The 18,909-nt window shown below is 35.8% G+C and overlaps 1 protein-coding gene and 1 long non-coding RNA gene across 5 annotated transcripts in view; one reads left to right on the plus strand and one right to left on the minus strand.

The window, feature by feature from the left end:
* Positions 1-6,683, minus strand: part of LOC122072226 (RNA polymerase II-associated protein 3) — a 10,317-nt gene extending 3,634 nt beyond the window's left edge. For 2 of the 4 annotated variants that reach the window (XM_042636797.1, XM_042636796.1), the window contains exons 1-9: positions 6,471-6,683; positions 6,078-6,264; positions 4,374-4,565; positions 4,160-4,284; positions 3,874-3,995; positions 3,614-3,696; positions 2,137-2,271; positions 1,285-1,401; positions 272-457 (exon numbers count right to left, since the gene is read on the minus strand). In XM_042636797.1, coding sequence (XP_042492731.1) covers positions 272-457; positions 1,285-1,401; positions 2,137-2,271; positions 3,614-3,696; positions 3,874-3,995; positions 4,160-4,284; positions 4,374-4,565; positions 6,078-6,236 — 1,119 coding nt within the window. In that variant the 5' untranslated portion in view covers positions 6,237-6,264; positions 6,471-6,683. The remainder of the gene's footprint in view (positions 1-271; positions 458-1,284; positions 1,402-2,136; positions 2,272-3,613; positions 3,697-3,873; positions 3,996-4,159; positions 4,285-4,373; positions 4,566-6,077; positions 6,265-6,470) is intronic. The other 2 variants (XM_042636800.1, XM_042636798.1) reach the window with 2 other exon arrangements.
* A 3,792-nt stretch (positions 6,684-10,475) lies between these two features.
* On the plus strand, positions 10,476-17,220 carry LOC122088935. The gene is made up of 4 exons (XR_006143193.1): positions 10,476-10,527; positions 10,820-10,863; positions 10,957-11,046; positions 17,061-17,220. It is a non-coding gene; the product is annotated as an uncharacterized LOC122088935 (long non-coding RNA).
* Positions 17,221-18,909: the final 1,689 nt, after the last annotated feature.

Here is an 18,909-nt window from a genome sequence, read left to right on the forward strand (position 1 = left end):
CTAAAAAGCTTTTACAACAATCAATCAAAGCATTATTCTGACACATGGAAGAAGTTATCTCTACCAAACCTTCCCACATTAGTACACTTTCATACACACGTCCCCAAAATTTAAGCACTAACAAAACTTCCACAAGGCAGATAAAGGACCATAATGGGCTGCTTTGCCAAGACACCAGTCAAGGAGGCCTTCCCTCAATGGGCAATAGACATCATTATATCTGCCATGACAGCTGATGCAGACAAGGATATAAAAAATATTACTGCCAAACCTTCAACAAACGAGCCTGTAGTGCACGATCACCACATAGCCCTCTCCACGAAACCTCAAACTGATAAGCTGACTTTGGTGGTGTAATGTTTTCGGCAGCTCCAGCCATGGCTCGAGAAGCAGCTCTTGAAGCAAGTTCTTGCACTGACATCCTGAACTGTTGTTGCTTAGGACCAATAGCACTTCTCTGTTATAGTTCAAGTTAGAGGAAATTGCAGAATGGATCAAGAAGAAAGAAATAACACAAAATTCTAGAGCCCAAAAAGGCTTTGTAGGGAAAATTTCTAAAAATTACAAAATGAAGCTTCCATAGTAGCAGGAATTGGGGGTTGGGGGGTGGAACGGAATAATTGTCACAAACTGCAATATGTGATAGGGCATTTACTTGGAGAAGGTAAACAGATAAAATAAATGAGAACGCATAAGATGAAGGCCATAAAGTTTTTTCCTTGTTCAGTTGTACAAAGTAGAATTTCCTTGTTCAAAGTAGGAAGTTGTACAAAGTAGAGTTTTTTAGACAGTAGATACCATTGGAGAAGAGTTAGTCACCAGATTCACCATAACATATTTTAATTTTGAATCCAACAGTTGGATAGCAGTTAATTTATTTGGCACACTGTGTGGTCTTTTTCATTTGGTGAGGGGATCTATACACTCACTCGGATTGGTGAACTTTACAGGTTCACCCAAATTTCAAACTTGCCATGTGGCATACATGGATAGATGCAAGTGGATCCATGATTAGATGTGATATAGAACATCACACACATCTCACTGGTCAAGTTTCAAACTCAAAAAGGCCAGAGAAGTTCCTAAAATTACAAAACTGCCTTAGCGTTACAATGGCATTCTCATAAATCTAGTGTCACCTTTTGTTGTACTTCCTCATTTGTTTGGGCCGAAATTTTTTGCCAGTGAGATCGTTGTGAGGTCTTCTATTACATGAACTCACTCCTCGTCATTAAAATAAAAATAAAATGCACTCTACAGAAATCAAAGATCTCATGGTAAAACCTTTGAATTGCCTGCTGTGGAACTCAGGGTGACATGTTCTAGAGATCCATCAGGTTCTTGTCCCCCACTGCTGCTTCCATTCCTCATAGTTATATCCCAAGCTTTCACATTGTTCTCCTGCAATAGGGATTCTAAAATATCAATGATGTACAAAATATTGTTCCAACATCATAGGTGCACTTACTTATCTTTCTCAGCAATCGTTGTCCTCCTACTTCAAGTTTAACCCACCCATATATGGCCTGTAAGTAGTTATTTCTGGGTCGGCCATTTGGCAAGTTTCATTGTCCACATTATCCCCATTGCCCACCTAGAATTTCAGTCGTGCAGTACAAAAATGAACTTCAGTTTTTCTTTTTCTGCCACATGGCATAGGACCATAGTGCTGAAACTTATGCCATGGAGAGAGAATGACCTGAGGAATACGTGATTTTTTGGGGTCTGCAAACAACATTTTGATTGAAAAAAATACTAGCCATGAGAAATTCCGCCTTAAATCTGAAATACATCAAGCTAGGCCTCAAGCCTGGCATTACTTAAAATTCATCAATTGCCCAATCCAGACCACCCCAAGTTGCACACCCAACAACAACTGCCTAGTGCAGTTGGTGAGATCGTGGTGTGATAAGCGCAGGCTAAACAGGAGATCTCGAATTCGAGTCTACTGGCTGTTACCTTCCCCCTCCCCCCTTCCCCCCTTTCTATAGTGTACCCATTATAAAATTAAAATAAAAAAGATGAACACCCTATGTCATTTTTGATATATCACAAAACTTTTTTTTTTTTTTTTTAAAATAAATTCCACAACATGCATTCAAGGCTTTGAGGAAGGAAGATCAAAATTATTGTCACCTTGTTGTGATCCAATTCAATCTTTGGAGAGGTATTAGAGACCAAATGACCACTCCGAAGATCACCTTTGAATTCAACTTGCGGTGCCCTTTGAATGGAGTTTTTCACCACTTTAGAGGCCTTTGTGAGAATCTCCTGGACAGGATGTTCCAAAAGATCAGCTACATGGTCACTTTCATTAATCACAATCAAATGTTAATCTACCAAGCATAGGTTTCAAGAAATTAACTAGGTCATACTAGCATGTTCAGCACAAATAAAAAGCAGAATATTTCCACAAATTTGATATCTGTTGCAAAGTTGAAATGGAAGCTATAAGACAATCACGTAGTGAGTTATTATCTATTATGAATTTTTTCAGGTTGTGGGGTAAGAGTGTATGATGGCCCTATAGTTGGTGGTGTCTCTTATGAAGTAACTTCTTTCCTAGGTTTCAATATTTAGCATCACCACAATCCAAAGGTCAGGAAAGCCATGGGAGGAAATAAATTATATGCTTCTTCCCAAGGACAAATGGCCGACATGAAAAACAAACCTCTAGATCTATGATGGCACATAGGAAAAAGGAACTCCAGATCCATGTAAGCACCAAGCGAGGAAGTAATCCTACCCTAGAATAAATTATCAAAATAATCCTTCCTGCTGTATGTAGTGGTGAAAAACAAAGGATACAATAGGATTAACCAACAATGTTTTCAATTTGATCACTTTCAGTATCAAGCAAAACAACATGCAGAGAAAATTAATACAAAAGGTACGGGACAAAAAATAAAAGGATCAATAAGTAAGGAGGTGGCTTAGTCAAGATTACCAACCAGCCAAGCAGCTTTCCATACTCTTGTATATTGGAACAGGATTTTGGTTGTGGCACTAGATTAGAAGGGTGCAAAAAAGAAATATGAAAATGGGTAAAAGGAAATTAAAACTACGGAAGTTGCACATACGCTTTATTCAAATGAAGTTAACCCCACTCCTACAATGTTTCTTTTGGGTATTGCCAACATCCATAGCTTGGACAGCAGATATCTCATCAGTCTGAATTAACCAACCCAAAGGGCTACATCTTAGACAAGTCATAACAAAGGCCTTCACTAATCAGACCACCATAATCAATAGATATATTGTTTAATGCTCAATTAGAGAAGACAGAGCATTCCTCTTAAATGTTAACAACATAGTGAGTTATCAGAGGTCCCAAATCATGTATCTTCTCCCCCCCCCCCTTTGGGGGAGAAGAGCCCAACAAGGAGATGACAATCAGATCGTATGGACAGATTAGACTGGGCCAGCCTTGGGATCCATACAGGGACCTTCAAGAAAGCAAAGAGATATTGGTGAAAATTTCAAAAATTTAATGGACGGTAAGACTGGCCCAGCCTTGGGGATCCCCTAACCAAAGAACATCATACAGGGACCTTCAAGAAAGCAAAGATAAACATCAGATGTTACATATCAAGATAGTAGCAGAAATTCTCACCTTCTCATACAATCCTTTTGCCTCATTATATTGCTTTTTTAGCTCTTGGTTTTGGGGTTCCAGCCTCAGTGCAAATTCAGAATCTGTAGTTAGATATTCATATTAGATCATGTAAATTCGTAAATCATAAGATTCATTACAATAATTGGAGTTCTCCATAACACCAGCAAAGTAGCACAAAAGGTAATTTTTTATTTAATTAATGAAACACATTAGATTTTGAAATAGAAAATAAAATAATATTTCAGTTTTTCATATACCTTCCATGGATGCTTTATACTTCCCAAGTTCTTTTCGGGCTGTTGCACGCCGTGAATATGCTTTTACATAGCGATCATCTAGATTTAAGGCTTCTGTACAGTCATTCTCAGCCTCCTCAAATCTATAAAAAAAAAAGGAGGTAAAAAGAAAATAACTTTTCAGGGGTGTGCAAAAATCCTGTACATTTGACTTTTGCACAATAAGACAGGATCATAAAAATTATGATATGTGAAAGAAAAATCGCATATAATAGATTAAGAAAACAAATCAGCAAGTACAACTGGCCTTTTGATTTTGAGGCAGGCCATGGCTCTGTTTGCAAAAGCCACTGCCGTAGGTGAGAATGCAATGCTTCTCGAATAGCAATCAATTGCTTCTTTGAATTTCTTCTGCTTGAAATACTCATTTCCCTGTGAATGGGGACAAAATGGCAAACCTTAGCCAATAGATAGGCTTCTCCATCCATAATGAAACAAATCAATAAATTTATATGCAATACCAATTCCTTCTCTGAAGCTGCATCTGGAGAATTTTCTTCATCCAAAAAGCCACTTGACATATGGCTCATTGCACCAAAGTTTCTTGCGAAATCATATCCGTGTGCATTTTTTATCGAATAATCAGCTGGTAAGATTTTGTTTGAGAGCTCTTTATCTCCACCAAACTTTCCAGTATCCCGAGATGAAGACACCTTCATAAATGTTCATTAAAAAACATGAGTAACAAATCATCCACACACACAGACCCTAGAAAAAGTACTAGTAGTCAATGAGAAAAATACTAAATAAACTCATTAAAACTTTATAATAGTCATAATCGCCTAGGCCACACCTTGGTGTCCAGGCCTCATTCCAACGCCTTGGGTCACCTAGACGCCATGACAAATATGATAATAGTAGTACAAAGATTCAGAGGTTGGATGAGGAACACAATTAAAATTCAATTTTTAATGAAATTTAAACCTATGTGTTCTTTCATTATCTTTGTCTCACAGATGACACAAACTCCCGGTAGAAAGTTGCATGCTTCACACTTTCCCTCAGTGTAAGAAGGCCCATAAAATAATCAAACTATTGTTCGAAGAAAATGAACTTGTACACCTAGCAAATTCCACAAGTGTACTGTCTGACACTAAAATAATTCAGAAGCATTATATATTTTTATGATTTAATTCTTTAGTTATTCCCAGTGATTTCTAACGAGATATAAACTGTCAAACTGATGAAACTTAATTATAAGAAACTATGAAAACTGGGGCATCAATGAACTGGATTAAACAGAACTTTAGGTCATAACAAACCACACTAAACAACTAATCAAATACCAATTATGGAAATAAATTTAAACATATATGATAAATAATAAGTTGGGGGAAATGAATTTGAAATTAAACTCTACTGTGCTTGAAAAGTAACAACCAAAAACAAGATACTTTTGAAAAGCAAACAAGGTTTTAATGACATAATATCGCAAGATTATATGTGAAACATTTTCAATTTAAGAACTCCCTCTTCCAGTCTTGGATATTTTACTTAAATAGAGCCCGTTTTGAGGAGGTGATATGATGCATGAGCATGGAAGGAAGAATTAAACCTAGGACTCTAGTTCAATATCTTCCAACAAGAAGTCAAGAATCAGGTATCCCTTTTGGGGTTTTGACCCTTAGGTCTATTTTGCCACCTTTTTCCAGGTCAAGCTTTTCAGAGGCCACCAGTTATTTGCTTGGTTTGATTTTGGAACCCATTTATAGGGGGCTTATTCATTTAACTTTCTAAAGATATGAATGAATGACTTCCAATGTCAAGCTGCCTAGAATATGTCAGAGGGTGTTGGACCGTTGTGGCATCTGTATTGTTAAGTCAATGGGAAGATTTAATTAAATTTGGCATCCACTCTTTGGAATTTCTTAATCCGTAATTGGGTAAATATGCGTTAGTCTTAAGTTCAACATTAAGAATGCGAGTCTTGCATAAAAAATTGTAGCTCATATAGTTATCACTCACTTCTCCTCTTTCACTTCTGCTTTGGTTTTTGTGCACTGGATTCTCTTTTGAGTTCATAATCAATAAATCAAAGGGAAGTTGGTATCGTGGCATAGTCTTCAAATTAGGGGTCACGCTGGTACAACGGAATAGCGGATTATAGTAATTGAAGACAACAGGCATAATGCAAATGGATAATTTAGGTGAAGTATGTGTGTTACCGCTTTTTTCTGTCCCTGAGCTTGACCTTTCAATTTCTTGTCTTTCTCCTTTAGCGAAAGCTCCCAGTCTTGCAAGTCGTTCAAAAATCCCTGGAAATCCTGAGGTAAGGAAACGCCAACGGAAATCAAGAGAAATGCAGGAAGTTGTGCGTTAAACATATGATCAGTTTCTGCAATTCTGACTCATCTGCTCAATAAAATACAACAGATTTCACTGCATGTCATTTTCATTTCCAGGAACCCATGTTATGAATTCACTCTAATACCCGCAGTATTATGATTCATCATTGTCGTATATAAAACCCTCTACAGATTACTACTGAACTGTATCAATCCGAAGAATCGAACATGTAAAAGCGAATGGAAAAGAAATAATGGATAACGAGAGCATACCGGCGCTTGATCACGATTATGCTTGCTGGGAACCCTAGCCATGATTTCCCGGAGTTGAAGAACCGCAAACGAAAGGAGATCCAGAAATTTGAATTCGACTTTTGGCTTTTGGGGGAGTAAAAACTAAAATGTGGGCGCGAATTCCATGTTTCGATGTTTCTAGAGGGTCGAAGTGGCGAAGGAAACGCACCGTCACTTGGGTCTGGAGACTCTGGACCGTGTAGAATAGAACATTTTCCATTAATTTAAACGGGGAATGGTTTTTTCTTGTTTTATATTAATAAAATGAGAAAATTATGTCCACGCAGACAGATATAGCCATAGTTGTTAAATTCGGAGTGGGGAATTATTCGGATGAAGAATTATTCGGATTAATGTGTTTTATTAATTCAACGATTTGGTCAAAAAAACGGAGATAATAAAATTTGGGTTCGGATTCGGATTTGGGTATTACTCGTTTACAAAAATAAAAAGCGGACAAAAAATTCGGATGTTATTTTTAATATTTGCAATACTTGTTTCATATTATCTATTAATTATCATATGTATATAACATACAAATGATATCAAATTTGAAATTTTAAATTTTAAAGAAAAAAATATTATATTTTTTTTTTTTTTTTATAAACTCATTTCCTATTACTCAAATAGTTAAATCAGATAAATAGAGACTGAGAGGGGGGAACTTAGCACAAATTCAATTAGACCCACGTCACCCACCATGCATGTTCACCTTAGAGACTAGAGAGAGTAACGACTGTAAGACTTAGTCAAACCAAAATGGGGTGAGATTTTTTTTTTTTGTAGAAGTGTGAGAGATTATCTCAAGAAATATAAGCTTTGTCGGTTTCTATTAACAAAAAAAAAGGTAACATTAGGATAATAAATGCATAGTAACCACATTATTTTCTAAAGCCTTATTGACTTATTCAATATATATATATATATATATTTTTTAACATGGGATAAAATTAGGTTATAATTCGGATAAAACTTGGTTTGGCCGAATTATTCGTGAATTTTAAAAAAGTATATAAAATTATTGGTTTTTTTTTATTTGATTCGGATTCATACATAATTTTTCGTAAAATTCGGTAAAATTTTGTTCGGTATAATTAGTCGTGAATAATTCGAATAATTTAATAACTGGGGACCCACGTCACCCACCATGCATGTTTACCTTAAAGACTAGAGAGAGAGTAACCCCAGTAAGACTTAGTCAAAGCAAAATGGGGTGAGAGATTTTTTGTCGTGTTAGAAGTGTGAGATTACCTCAGGAAAGATAAGCTTTGTCGGTTTCTATTAAAAAAAAAAAAAAGTAACATTAGGATAATAAATACATAATAACCACATTATTTCTAAAGGTTTATTGACTTAGTCAAGACAAAGGTTTTTTTTTTTTTTTAACATGGGATAAAATTAGGTTATAATTTGGATACAATTCAGTTTGACCGAATTATTCGTGAATTTAAAAAAAGTCTATAAATTTCGAGATATTTTTATTTGATTCGGATAGAATTATTCATAAAATTCGGTAAATTTATGTTCGGTAGAATTAATCCCGAATAATTCGGAGAATTGAACAACTAGGGATATAGCACACCCTCAAATTATTCGTGAATAATTCATAGAATTTAATAACTAGGAATATAGCACACCCTCACATAGGGCTATGTTTGGATGCGAAGGAAAGTAAAGAAAGAAGAAAACTAAGCCTTATCAGGCTCGGAATGGGTCTAGGTTGGCCTTGGGCTCATATGGACAAACTTTGCACCTCTAGCTTCAACCATTACTAGTTTCATCAAAGAATAATTATCTCCTGGCACACTGTCAAGGAATGTATGATATCGTGTGGATGAACAAACTTAACCATCCCCTACCTGCAATTAATGAGTGTAAAATTTAGTTCACAATATTGGCGATCATGTCAGTTGCCTCATTTTGTATACGTTGATCCATATTGATGAGGTGTCAATATCGGTCATGGTACTGATTCCTAAAATTGAGATTGGCATTAACTCAATATATGTTCATGCATGTAAACCAGTGCCATAAGGATCACTGTACACTCAACTTTTGAAAAAAAAAAAATTGCTAAACTTTCCCATACCCATACTCAAGGGATTTTCCCTTCGCCTTTTGTCTTTTGTTTTTTTTTTTTTTTTGGGGGGGGGGGGGGGGGGTGTGTGTTTAAAAATGAGTTCATATTGAGTCCATAGAGTATAGAGAAACGTGGGGGAATTATTGATCATTTATAGACTTGAATTTGTCTTGTAATTTTTATAAAGCCACTCTCCATTTATCAAAATCAATTGAATCAATAACCATCGATATTTGTTTTGTTTCTTAGATCCACTGTGGATTTGACATTCCAACCTCCATCCTCCTGTTTAAGATGAATGACTCTTTAATGGGAGATGATGCGGTAAAAATTGACCAGCCGATCTTCTTTGCAGTTCCTAATGCTACAGTAAATCTACATGAAAGATAAGATAGGAGAGGGCTGGACTGACCCGATAAAGGACTTTCCAATGCTAAGTCAGATCTTTCCACAACAGATACTCAAGAGAGTTATTCAATAAATAAGTGATTGATCCCCATAATGGAGGCTTACCTTTGTATTTATAGGCTGCTGATGAAGTAGAGAAAGAGGAAACGTTCATGAAGTGTCATACTAGATGTGGAGTCCTTAAGGATAATGAGTCTCTGGTTCCAGGAATATTCCACATTTCAAGGCATCTTTCAAGAATATTCTTCTTTTATCTCGAAGGTGTGAGTCGTGAGAGGGGTGGATGCCTCTGATGACGTGTAGTGGCGTGGTCTTGCTCCTATAATCAGAGGTCAGTTCCTTAAATGTAGGAGTAGATGCGTGCACGTTTCTGGGCGCCTTGCCTGGTTGTGCCGAGCCAAGGTGACAGGTCGGTCGCAAGCTAAGACGAGGTGGCTACTCAGCATGATGAGGGGTCGAGGTGGCTGCTCGGCATGAGGAGGGGCCGAGGTGCCACTTTGGCGATTGGCCATCAGTAGTGTGGATACTCTTTAGGTGTGCTAAGGACGGGAATATATTTGGTCTCATCAAACAGTTGAAAATAATTTACTTGATTTAAAGGGGTTATGAAAAAAGATTGAGGGGTGGTAGTTTTATTTTTCTTTTAGAAAGTGGAGGGCTGGTACCCTTAGTAATTTTTACCAAAATTAATGTTATTTTTATACAGTAAAATACTATATTACCCCTTTAATAAAGATAATCTTGAGGGGATCACTATACCCTTTTATACTCATGTAGAAATCAAAACCCAAAGAGATAACCAATGGAGAAGGTGGACGCGACACCTATGCAAGTAGTATTTTTTTTTTTTCTATATCTCAGCAAGCAATCTTTTTAGCAATTTTAGCGACCTTGGGGGAATTGCTTGGTTGAAGAAGACAATAACTAAAAGTAAATATTGGGGTTTGATTTTGTCATTGTCCGGCCTCCTCTGATCCACCTCCTCCTCTCTGCTCTCCTACCGATTTTCTTCTTCTTCTTTTGCGATCTTTCTAGTTATTTTCTAAGCAAACGTTGGTGTAATTGTATATCTATGTTTGATTAAGTTTGAAAAGTGAGGATGAAATTTTATTGCAGACATCCAGTTCATATGGGACAAATGGCTTATAGTATAAAGAATCTGAAACTCCAAGACAGTGGGAACACTTTGTTTAATATACCTCTTTACTTCTTCTGGGACATCAATCAGATTCATTGGATTACTAAGGGGGCGTTTGGTTCGATTTATCCATCGGACCAGATCCCAGGGAATCAGTTTCCCATTAAATTTAAACCGTTTGGTTCATTTTTGTGAAAAATCGATTCGGAGTCATGGTGGCCAGTAGAATCAGGGATTTCAACTAAAATCCATGATTCATCTGGATTAACCTCAATAGGTTAATCCGGAATCGAGTCACGGTTTATTGGGTTCGTATAAAAGCCATGGATTCAACTGGAGTTCATTTCCACGGTTTCCAGCGATTCTGACGGTGAAGTCCGACCGAGGTTCAGCGACGAGTGAAGCAACAGGTAAATCTGCGATTCTGCGATTCTTCTTCTTCTTCTTCTTCTTCTTATTCTTCTTCTTCTTCTTATTCCTCTTCTTCTTCTTCTTCTTCTTCTTCTTCTTCCTCTGCTTTCTCGTCTTCGTCTTCTTCCGCTCATCTTCTTCTTCTTCCTCGTCTTCTTCTTCTTCCTCTTCGTCTTCGTCTTCGTTTTCTTCTACTTGTTCTTCTTCTTATTTTTCTTCTTTCTTCCTTCTCTTTTTCTTCTTCTTTTTTTGTGTTTAGGGTTTCTCACATTTACCCTCTGTCCATGACAGATGCTCGCATATGAGAAGAACACCTAAAACCGAGTTGATTGAAGGTGAGATTCCCCTCTTCTTTGTATTCTTCTTTGTATTATTGGGCTACATTTGTGTTTTATTAGGATTATTGAAGTTCGGTTTCTATTTTTCAGGTTGTAAACTTCATATTTAGGGTTTACCCTATTTCCAAATCAGACGATCGACTCCAAGTTTGAAGAACTAGAATCGAAGCTTGATTTAAGGTTAGATTTCGATGCTTATGTGATTTTTTTCTTCTTCGTATGAGTGTTCTTACTGTAATGGAAATTCGGTTTCAGTTTTTTCTTCTTCTCTTCTTCTTCTTCTTCTTCTATGGTGAAACAGTATATGATTATGTGATATGTTTCTTACTGTAATGGAAATTCTGTTTCAGTGTTTTCTTCTTCTTCTTCTATGGTGAAACAGTATATGATTATGTGATATGTTTCTTACTGTAAGTTGAATAATTGAAAACAAAATTGATTTCATTGCATCTAACTTAAAACATCAACAAGAACTGATTTGAAAGTAACTAGGAAGGATGCCAAGGCACAATAAATTTACTGTCACATTACAAAAATTCCTCATGTTTTTCAATGCAATAGCTAAAAATACCTTTTTTTAAAAAACATCAAAGCCACTGAATTTGGATTTCCAGCTCAATGGGAAACAAACCAAGAGTCGATGAACAGGAGCTCCATTAAAAATTTCAAAGACATGATTTTCTGAAACTCTACAGTGGGAAACAAGCCAAGCAACCATTTCTAAAAGTTAATTTTGATAAGTTCAGACTCTGAATTAGTCCAAGTAGAGTTTTGGGAGGGCGGAAAAAAGGACCATCACAAACTCAAGAATTCAGTAGGGACTAATTTAAACCACATGCACACAGATATCATGGAAAATATAATAAGATTTATGTTCAAACCAACAATCACTGTTACAAAGTGAACCATAGACAGAAGGATGAGGTTTTCATGCTTCTAGGGTCAAAGAGTAGCATACAGCGTAAAGATATGTAAACCTGGCAGCTCTACAAATTTTCCTTGTAAATTTCTGCCAAAACTGAGTTTTTCCCAAACTGGTAGACAGTATCTGGATTTCAATATACAGTACATGTGAAGAAGAAAACTAACCCTTCCAAGCCAATTCTTTTAAACCTCATAAAAATTAATCACAAGATGATTTTCTTGAAGGTTTCCAGTTCTTGCTGTTTATCTTTGCTGTTGAAAAATTTATTGTGCAAAAAGAAAAAACCCAAATGATATTTTTAGACGTTTCAATGTCACCAGAGAATCTCACTGATGATTAAAAAAATTCTTAAGAAGAATATGGAAATGCTGACCAGAGTATTTTGTTATACAAAACTTTCTTCTATGTTTATCACATCAACCAACACATGATACTCTTCTTAATTATTATATCAACTTAGAGATGCTACTCTTTAAACGCAAGAAGTAATGACTATCTTATCATTCCCTCTCTCCCAGATGCAGAATTGATTACCATCACCATTAATGTCACTGACTTAAGGCATATTCCAAACTTTTTGACCTAATAAAGCATGAATAGAAACTGCAAATGCACTGAAAAAAAATGCTGGCAAATGGCATCAGGGTTAGATCACCAAGATCTATACCTGCAGAGAAAGATTTTAAAACACGTCTTTAAGAAATAATCAATATTTCTTCAGCAATTTATTTATTAATTTGTGTCAATGTCAGTCTTAATTATGTAATGCTTAAATGAACAAACAAGAAGTGAATGAAACTTACTTTCCATTCAAATTTTCCGGAAACATATGGTGGGTGTCAAGAACCAGATAGAGAGGAGAAAAATTCCTAATTATCATACTTATAGGACCTGCAGATTCCAACTTTACTAACTTACAAATATAGGTGTAAAATAAGTCAATTTTACAGGAAAAGAAAACAATGAAATAGAAGTAACCATTTAGCTAATCACAGACAACTGGAAACAGCTATTACCTCATGATCAAGTGAGAAATTCTGGAACCCCAAACTGGACAGGAGGTTAACTCATAATGGAATGTTAAAAGTAGAAAATCAACCCAGAAAACTATTTAGGATATCAAAACTGATATGAAAAAAAATCAACACATCAAATTATTTAAGATATCAAAATTGGTTTGAAAAAACAAACTTAGAAATAAGTTCAGTCAATTTCTTATAAGTAATATGAATCCCATAAAATTATCTGCTCCTATTACTATGATTCTATTTGTTTATTTCTAGTAATATGAATCCCATGAATTTTGGTTTCATGTTCTGTTTTTGGGTCATGTAGACAGATGAATATCTGACATGGTATGTTATGGAAGCAGAAAAAAAGGTTGAATCTCACAACCTTCCCGTGGGTACTCAGTAACAATTTGTTTTTTCTTTGCCATTGCTTCTTTTTACCCCATTACATGAGCTCTTGATGTCTGTTACGATTTAGGAAGAGTCCCCTATCTTCTGTCATGTGTGAATCTTTTAATTTTTTGTTCTACATCAAACATGAATTGCATTTGAAAACTTTATTTCCAAATTTGTATAGTGATTCCAAGATAGGTGAGTAGAAGACAATATGAGTACCATTTCCAATTTTGTATAGCACCAATTTATTGTTTTTTCAATTTAAATGTAAATTTACTTTTACAATGGAGTTTGATGAAGGCTACAGGAGGCGAAGGAAAATCATAATCTTTGCAGCGACTGTTGTTGTTATAGCAGTCGATCAGTATATAAAAAAATATATGAAGAAAGAGCCATACCGTTGTGAACCCCTACGTGGTATTATTGAAACAGAGAGAATTATCGGTCACACTGATAAAACATGTCAATAACAAATAAGGTTAAGCAAGAGGGTTTTTTTTAGTTTAAGTCATTTGATTAGGGAGAAGGGTCTACTGAGGGATAGCAGATATGTGCAAGTGAATGAACAACTAGTTATGTTTCTACATACAGTAGGACACAATGTTAAAAATCATGTCATTGCACACAAGTTTGGACATTCTAGTGAGACTGTAAGTAGGTACTTTAACATTGTATTGGGAGCAATCATTAAATTGTACCCGATACTATTGAAACCTCCAAGTGTCGCAGTGCATCATCGGATAACAAATAATGAAGGAAGATTTTACCCTTATTTCAAGGACTGCGTCGGAGCCATAGATGGGTCCCATATCCCTGCGTGGGTGCATTTAAGCGACCATCCGAGGTTCCGTGATAGAAAGGGTGATATTTCCCAAAATATTATTGCTGCATGTGACTTTGACATGAAATATACTTACATTCTTTCTGGTTGGGAAGGATCAGCATCAGATGCTCGAATCTTAGACAATGCATTACACAGAGACGGCGACGGAAAATTGGTGTTGCCACGAGGTAAATATTATCTCGTTGATGCTGGGTATGCTAACCAACAGGGGTTCTTACGTCCATATCGAAACGTTCGATATCATCTGAAGGAGTGGAGAAATATTGATCAGTCACCAACTGATAAAAAGGAATTGTTTAACCTGAGACATTCACAATTAAGAAACGTGATTGAACGTTCATTTGGCCTCCTGAAGTCAAGATTCAAGATCCTGAAAAACCAACCAGAGTATCCTTTCAAAACACAAGCCAGAATTGTGTTGGCATGTGTGTTGTTGCATAACCACATTATTACACAGAATAATGTTGAAGAAGAAGAACGATGGCTTGATGAAGAGGATGAAGAGGTTGAAGAAGCTAGTACTAGTACCCAATCCACCTCTCACCAAGTAAACGATGATGTTGAAGATGATAGTTCTGATGGCGAGGATCATGTGCTGGAGAATGGTGATTGGGATCTATTTCGAGAACAAATTGCTGACCATATGTGGGCTGATTGGGTTGCAGCCGATTTGTCCAACTCAGATTGAGTATTGAAGAACTAGAATATTTGTTATTGATAATATTGCAATTTGGAATGTAAATTTTGATGTGGACAAATTTAAATTTTTTTTTTTTTTTTGCATAGTTTGGGATGACTGAATAAATATACTTGGAAGCAGATTTTATTGTAGTATGTGGACTATTATCTAAATTGCAATATTAGGTATATGGATTCCAGTATTTAGTAATTATTATTATTGCTTGATTTAAATTTTTTTTGTTGTGGGATGCATGTATGTGGACTATTATATAAATTGCAATATAAGGTTTATGGATTTCCCAATTAGTAATTGTTATTATTACTTGGTTTAAATTTTGGTGTTGTGGGATGCATGTTGCTGGACTATTAACTAAATTGCAGTACAAGGTTTATGGATCTCTCAATTAGTAATTGGGCTTCTTGCTTGGTGTCAAATTTGTGCTGTGGGATGCATGTATGTGGACTATTATCTTTATTAAGCAACTATTAGGTTTATGAATTTCCCAAGTAGTAAGTGTTAATGATTACTTGGTATTAATGAAATATACTCACATTGTATATGGTGTATTTTGTTAGTTTTGATGTGATGGAACCAACAGGAGATTCTAATAGTAGGTCACAGGACATTGCTTCATGGTCTAGCACCGTTTCTCATTACATGTTGGAGTGTGTATTGAAGCAGTACAAGAGTGGTAAGGGTGGAGATAATGGACTGAAAAAGGAGCAGTTCATTGAAATTGCCAACCAACTGAAGGAGAAATTATTTACTAGTTACGACTCTGAACAAGTGAGAAACCACTTCCGGATTTGGAAGCAAAGGTTTAGAGCATTGAGTGGCCTACAGAAGCAAAGTGGATTGGGTTGGAATGCATCTGATATGAGATTTGATGCTCCTCAACACTTCTTGAATGATTATAGGGTATAATGGGATTCTTTAAATTGTTCTTTCAATATAATTGTGTTTTTTTTTTCTTACTTACAACATAAGCACATTGACATTGTCCTTTATATTGCTAGAAAAAAGAACAAAAGTATTGGAAGGAACATAGTGTGCTCCCAATTCACCTTGAAGTTGGAGCTTTGCTAAGGAAAGAGATGGCAACTGGGAATGATTCAACATTCCCCTCTGAAGCTGCCATTGAAGTTATGATGGACGTGACAGGTACTCATGTTGAGGGAATAGGGAACAATGATGGTGTTGACTATGAACCTATTGAAGAAAAATAAAGTGTTCCTTCCACTCCCATTGGTAGTACCAGCCGTTCGCGAGGAAGACCTCGTGGGTCCGTCAATAGTGGCAGAGAAAAGAGGAAGAAGGGTGTAGCTGAAAAGGTGGTAAGTCCATTGAAACAGATTGCTAACTCAATCGAGAAGATGGTAATGAGTGAATCTCAGTCTGAATTTGGGAGAGCCATTATAGATGATGTTGATGCCATTCCAGACCTCAATTTTCAACAAAAGTTTGAGGCCAAGGAATATTTCATGGCCAAGCGGAATTCTGCCATTATCTTATTGGGAACAAAAGTAGAAGATAGGCGAAATCTGCTTGAGATGTACTTGCCAGAGATTGAGAAGAATTGAGGTGATAAAAGTAAGTGTTTGGATGGATATCCGACGATGGTTTTATTGAGCAAGAAAATGTATCTGTTTGGTTTAAGTAACTTTTGGTTTATGTCAAGTCTGTGACAATGGATTAAATGTAGTATTAAGACAGGTTAAGACAATGGTTCTTCATATGTTTCTATCTGAATGATTTCAAGGTTTAAATATGGACAACATCATTCTTATTTGTCCATTTATATTTTGGTTTATTTGGTATGGTATAAATAGGGAGCGCATAGGAAGCCAGTTTATTTGGTTTACGTGCCATTGAAGTCTCCTATTTTTTGTCCATCACACTCATATGGGGGGTGTACTTAATAATATTTTCTATGCATATAGACTATTGAAAATGTTTGTGTTAACTTACGGATGACATCGAATATATCCGCTTGTGATATTGCAAAGTGTGATTACTGTGGGAAAGGTTGCTCAGTTTTCACTTCTAAGTCAGGGTCACATGTTGGAAGGAAATTTTTTAAATATTCAATGAATTGCCACTTCTTCATGTGGGTTGACCATCTTAAGATGTGTGACTGTGGGAACGGTAAGTGTAAGGTCAGAACTGCGAAAACAAGTGCAAATTATGGTCGATATTTTTGGTGTTGTCCACAATCAGCTGGGGTATGAATTTCTTAAATTTTTTGTTTAATTTAATTTTGTAAACTTTTTTCAGATGTTTAAGATTTGAATGTTTATTTTCTTGTATTCTTATAAAATGATTATATTTGCTTTATAGGTTGAAAACAAAGGTTGTGGAATGTTTGAATGGATATCAAGTTCAAGCCCAAGTTGTGATACTTACCAGACTCCACCTAGGTCCCTATGCTCAGAAACATCAACTTCATCATCTCCTTCCCCTTCATCAGATTATATCAAAGGATACTTGAACGGTGCAATAAAAGAATCTGAGGGTCATATGAGGATGTTGAGAGATGTTATTGACGTAGTCAAGAAGCTTGATTTAAACAAAAATGTATGATGAACTTTTTTGGAACTTTTTAGAAAGAAAAGTCTGAAGCCATTGTAATGATATTGAGTTCATTATCTATTTTTAATTTTTTTTTTTTTTTTTTGATAGAAAGACTTAATTAGCATTTACTAGTACCTGGATGGACTCAGTACTATATTCGAGTATTTACGTGCTTCTTCTCTCATTTGGTCCTAAGGACCTATATTACTGGCTTCTTGCTTGGAGATTGTTGTTTATAAACACTTTGAAGCATATCTATCTCCATAAACCAAATCATCCGCTGGTTTGGGCTATTTTCAGATCTGAATTATATGGTACACGATACCTATTTCGATTACATGAACTACAATACAATCATGTCTTGTAATGTTCTTCTTTTTTGCCTCTTCAATTTACAAAAAATAAAAAAAATAAAAATGAAAAATAAAAAAAATAAATTACTGCACTACACTATTAGACTTAAAGGTTTAGGGTTACACTTTTTTTTTTTTAACATATTACCATAAAAAAGAAAAGGAAAAAAAAATTAAAAATAAAGTACATGTGTGGACCAAATTGTATATTTAGGTTTTGTTTGTGGGAATTTTTTTTTTCAACAGAACATGGGTTTAAAGACTCAAAGGTAACCAGACAGTTTTACACTCAGAATCAATGCCCAGAATCAGGGTAACCAAACAGTTTTCACTTAGAATCAAGTGACAGAATCAGGGTAACCAAACAGTTTTCCACTTAGAATCAAGTGATAGAATCAGAGTAACCAAACCGTTTTTTTACCGAGTTGAAATGATTCCAAAGAAACTCATTCATATGAGTTAGATCCAGAATCCATAATCCATGGGATCTGATCCGATGGATAATTCGAACCAAACGCCCCCTTAACTATTCTATGAATAAACCTTTTATTTTTCCAATTTCTATTGGAAGTAAGTAAGAAAAGTAGACATTAAGCAGGGCTACCCAGAAAATTAACAGGCTTAAGAGGTTAAGATCATCCAATTGGAACTGATATTCCTGCTTTGAGTGGGCTTAAACCTTCCATTACAAACTAATTTTGATGAACCTGATCAACCAATAATTACAATATTTCAAACCGCCACATGTAAGTTGTGTTGTTTTTCAAATGCTGCTATAGGTTTATGAATTGTAAATAGGAGGGGAAGAAGATTCAGTGGCACCCACCCAGCCACAAACCGATAATGAAAACCCTAAATCGGGGAAATTCGACGCACAGGGGATTTATAAAGCCACAACCTCATCCCAACCACAAACCCAGTCTGAACACAGAACATATCAGGAACAGGGGAAGTGTTCACTCACCAAAGTTTGTCTGTGTGATCTGAGCCTCGCCAGAGATTTGTTCTCCATCTCTCATCTAGCGGAGATTGCCAGTCCAAAGGTTGAAGAAGAACAAAAGATTTTGGGATTTTCTGTTTTTTTGCTGGTTTTAAGTGAAGGACATAGTAGTAACTTCACCTTTTATAAGGGTATTTTCGATATTAAAATGGTGAAGTCACCAACTTACAGTTTCAAATTAACAATCACTAACGGATTTGACCTATAAATTGCATGGGAGAGGATGTAAATCGTTCAAACTCTTTGACTTATATATAATTTC

This window comes from Macadamia integrifolia, chromosome 2 (assembly GCF_013358625.1).
Source record: "Macadamia integrifolia cultivar HAES 741 chromosome 2, SCU_Mint_v3, whole genome shotgun sequence".
Lineage (NCBI taxonomy): Eukaryota > Viridiplantae > Streptophyta > Magnoliopsida > Proteales > Proteaceae > Macadamia > Macadamia integrifolia.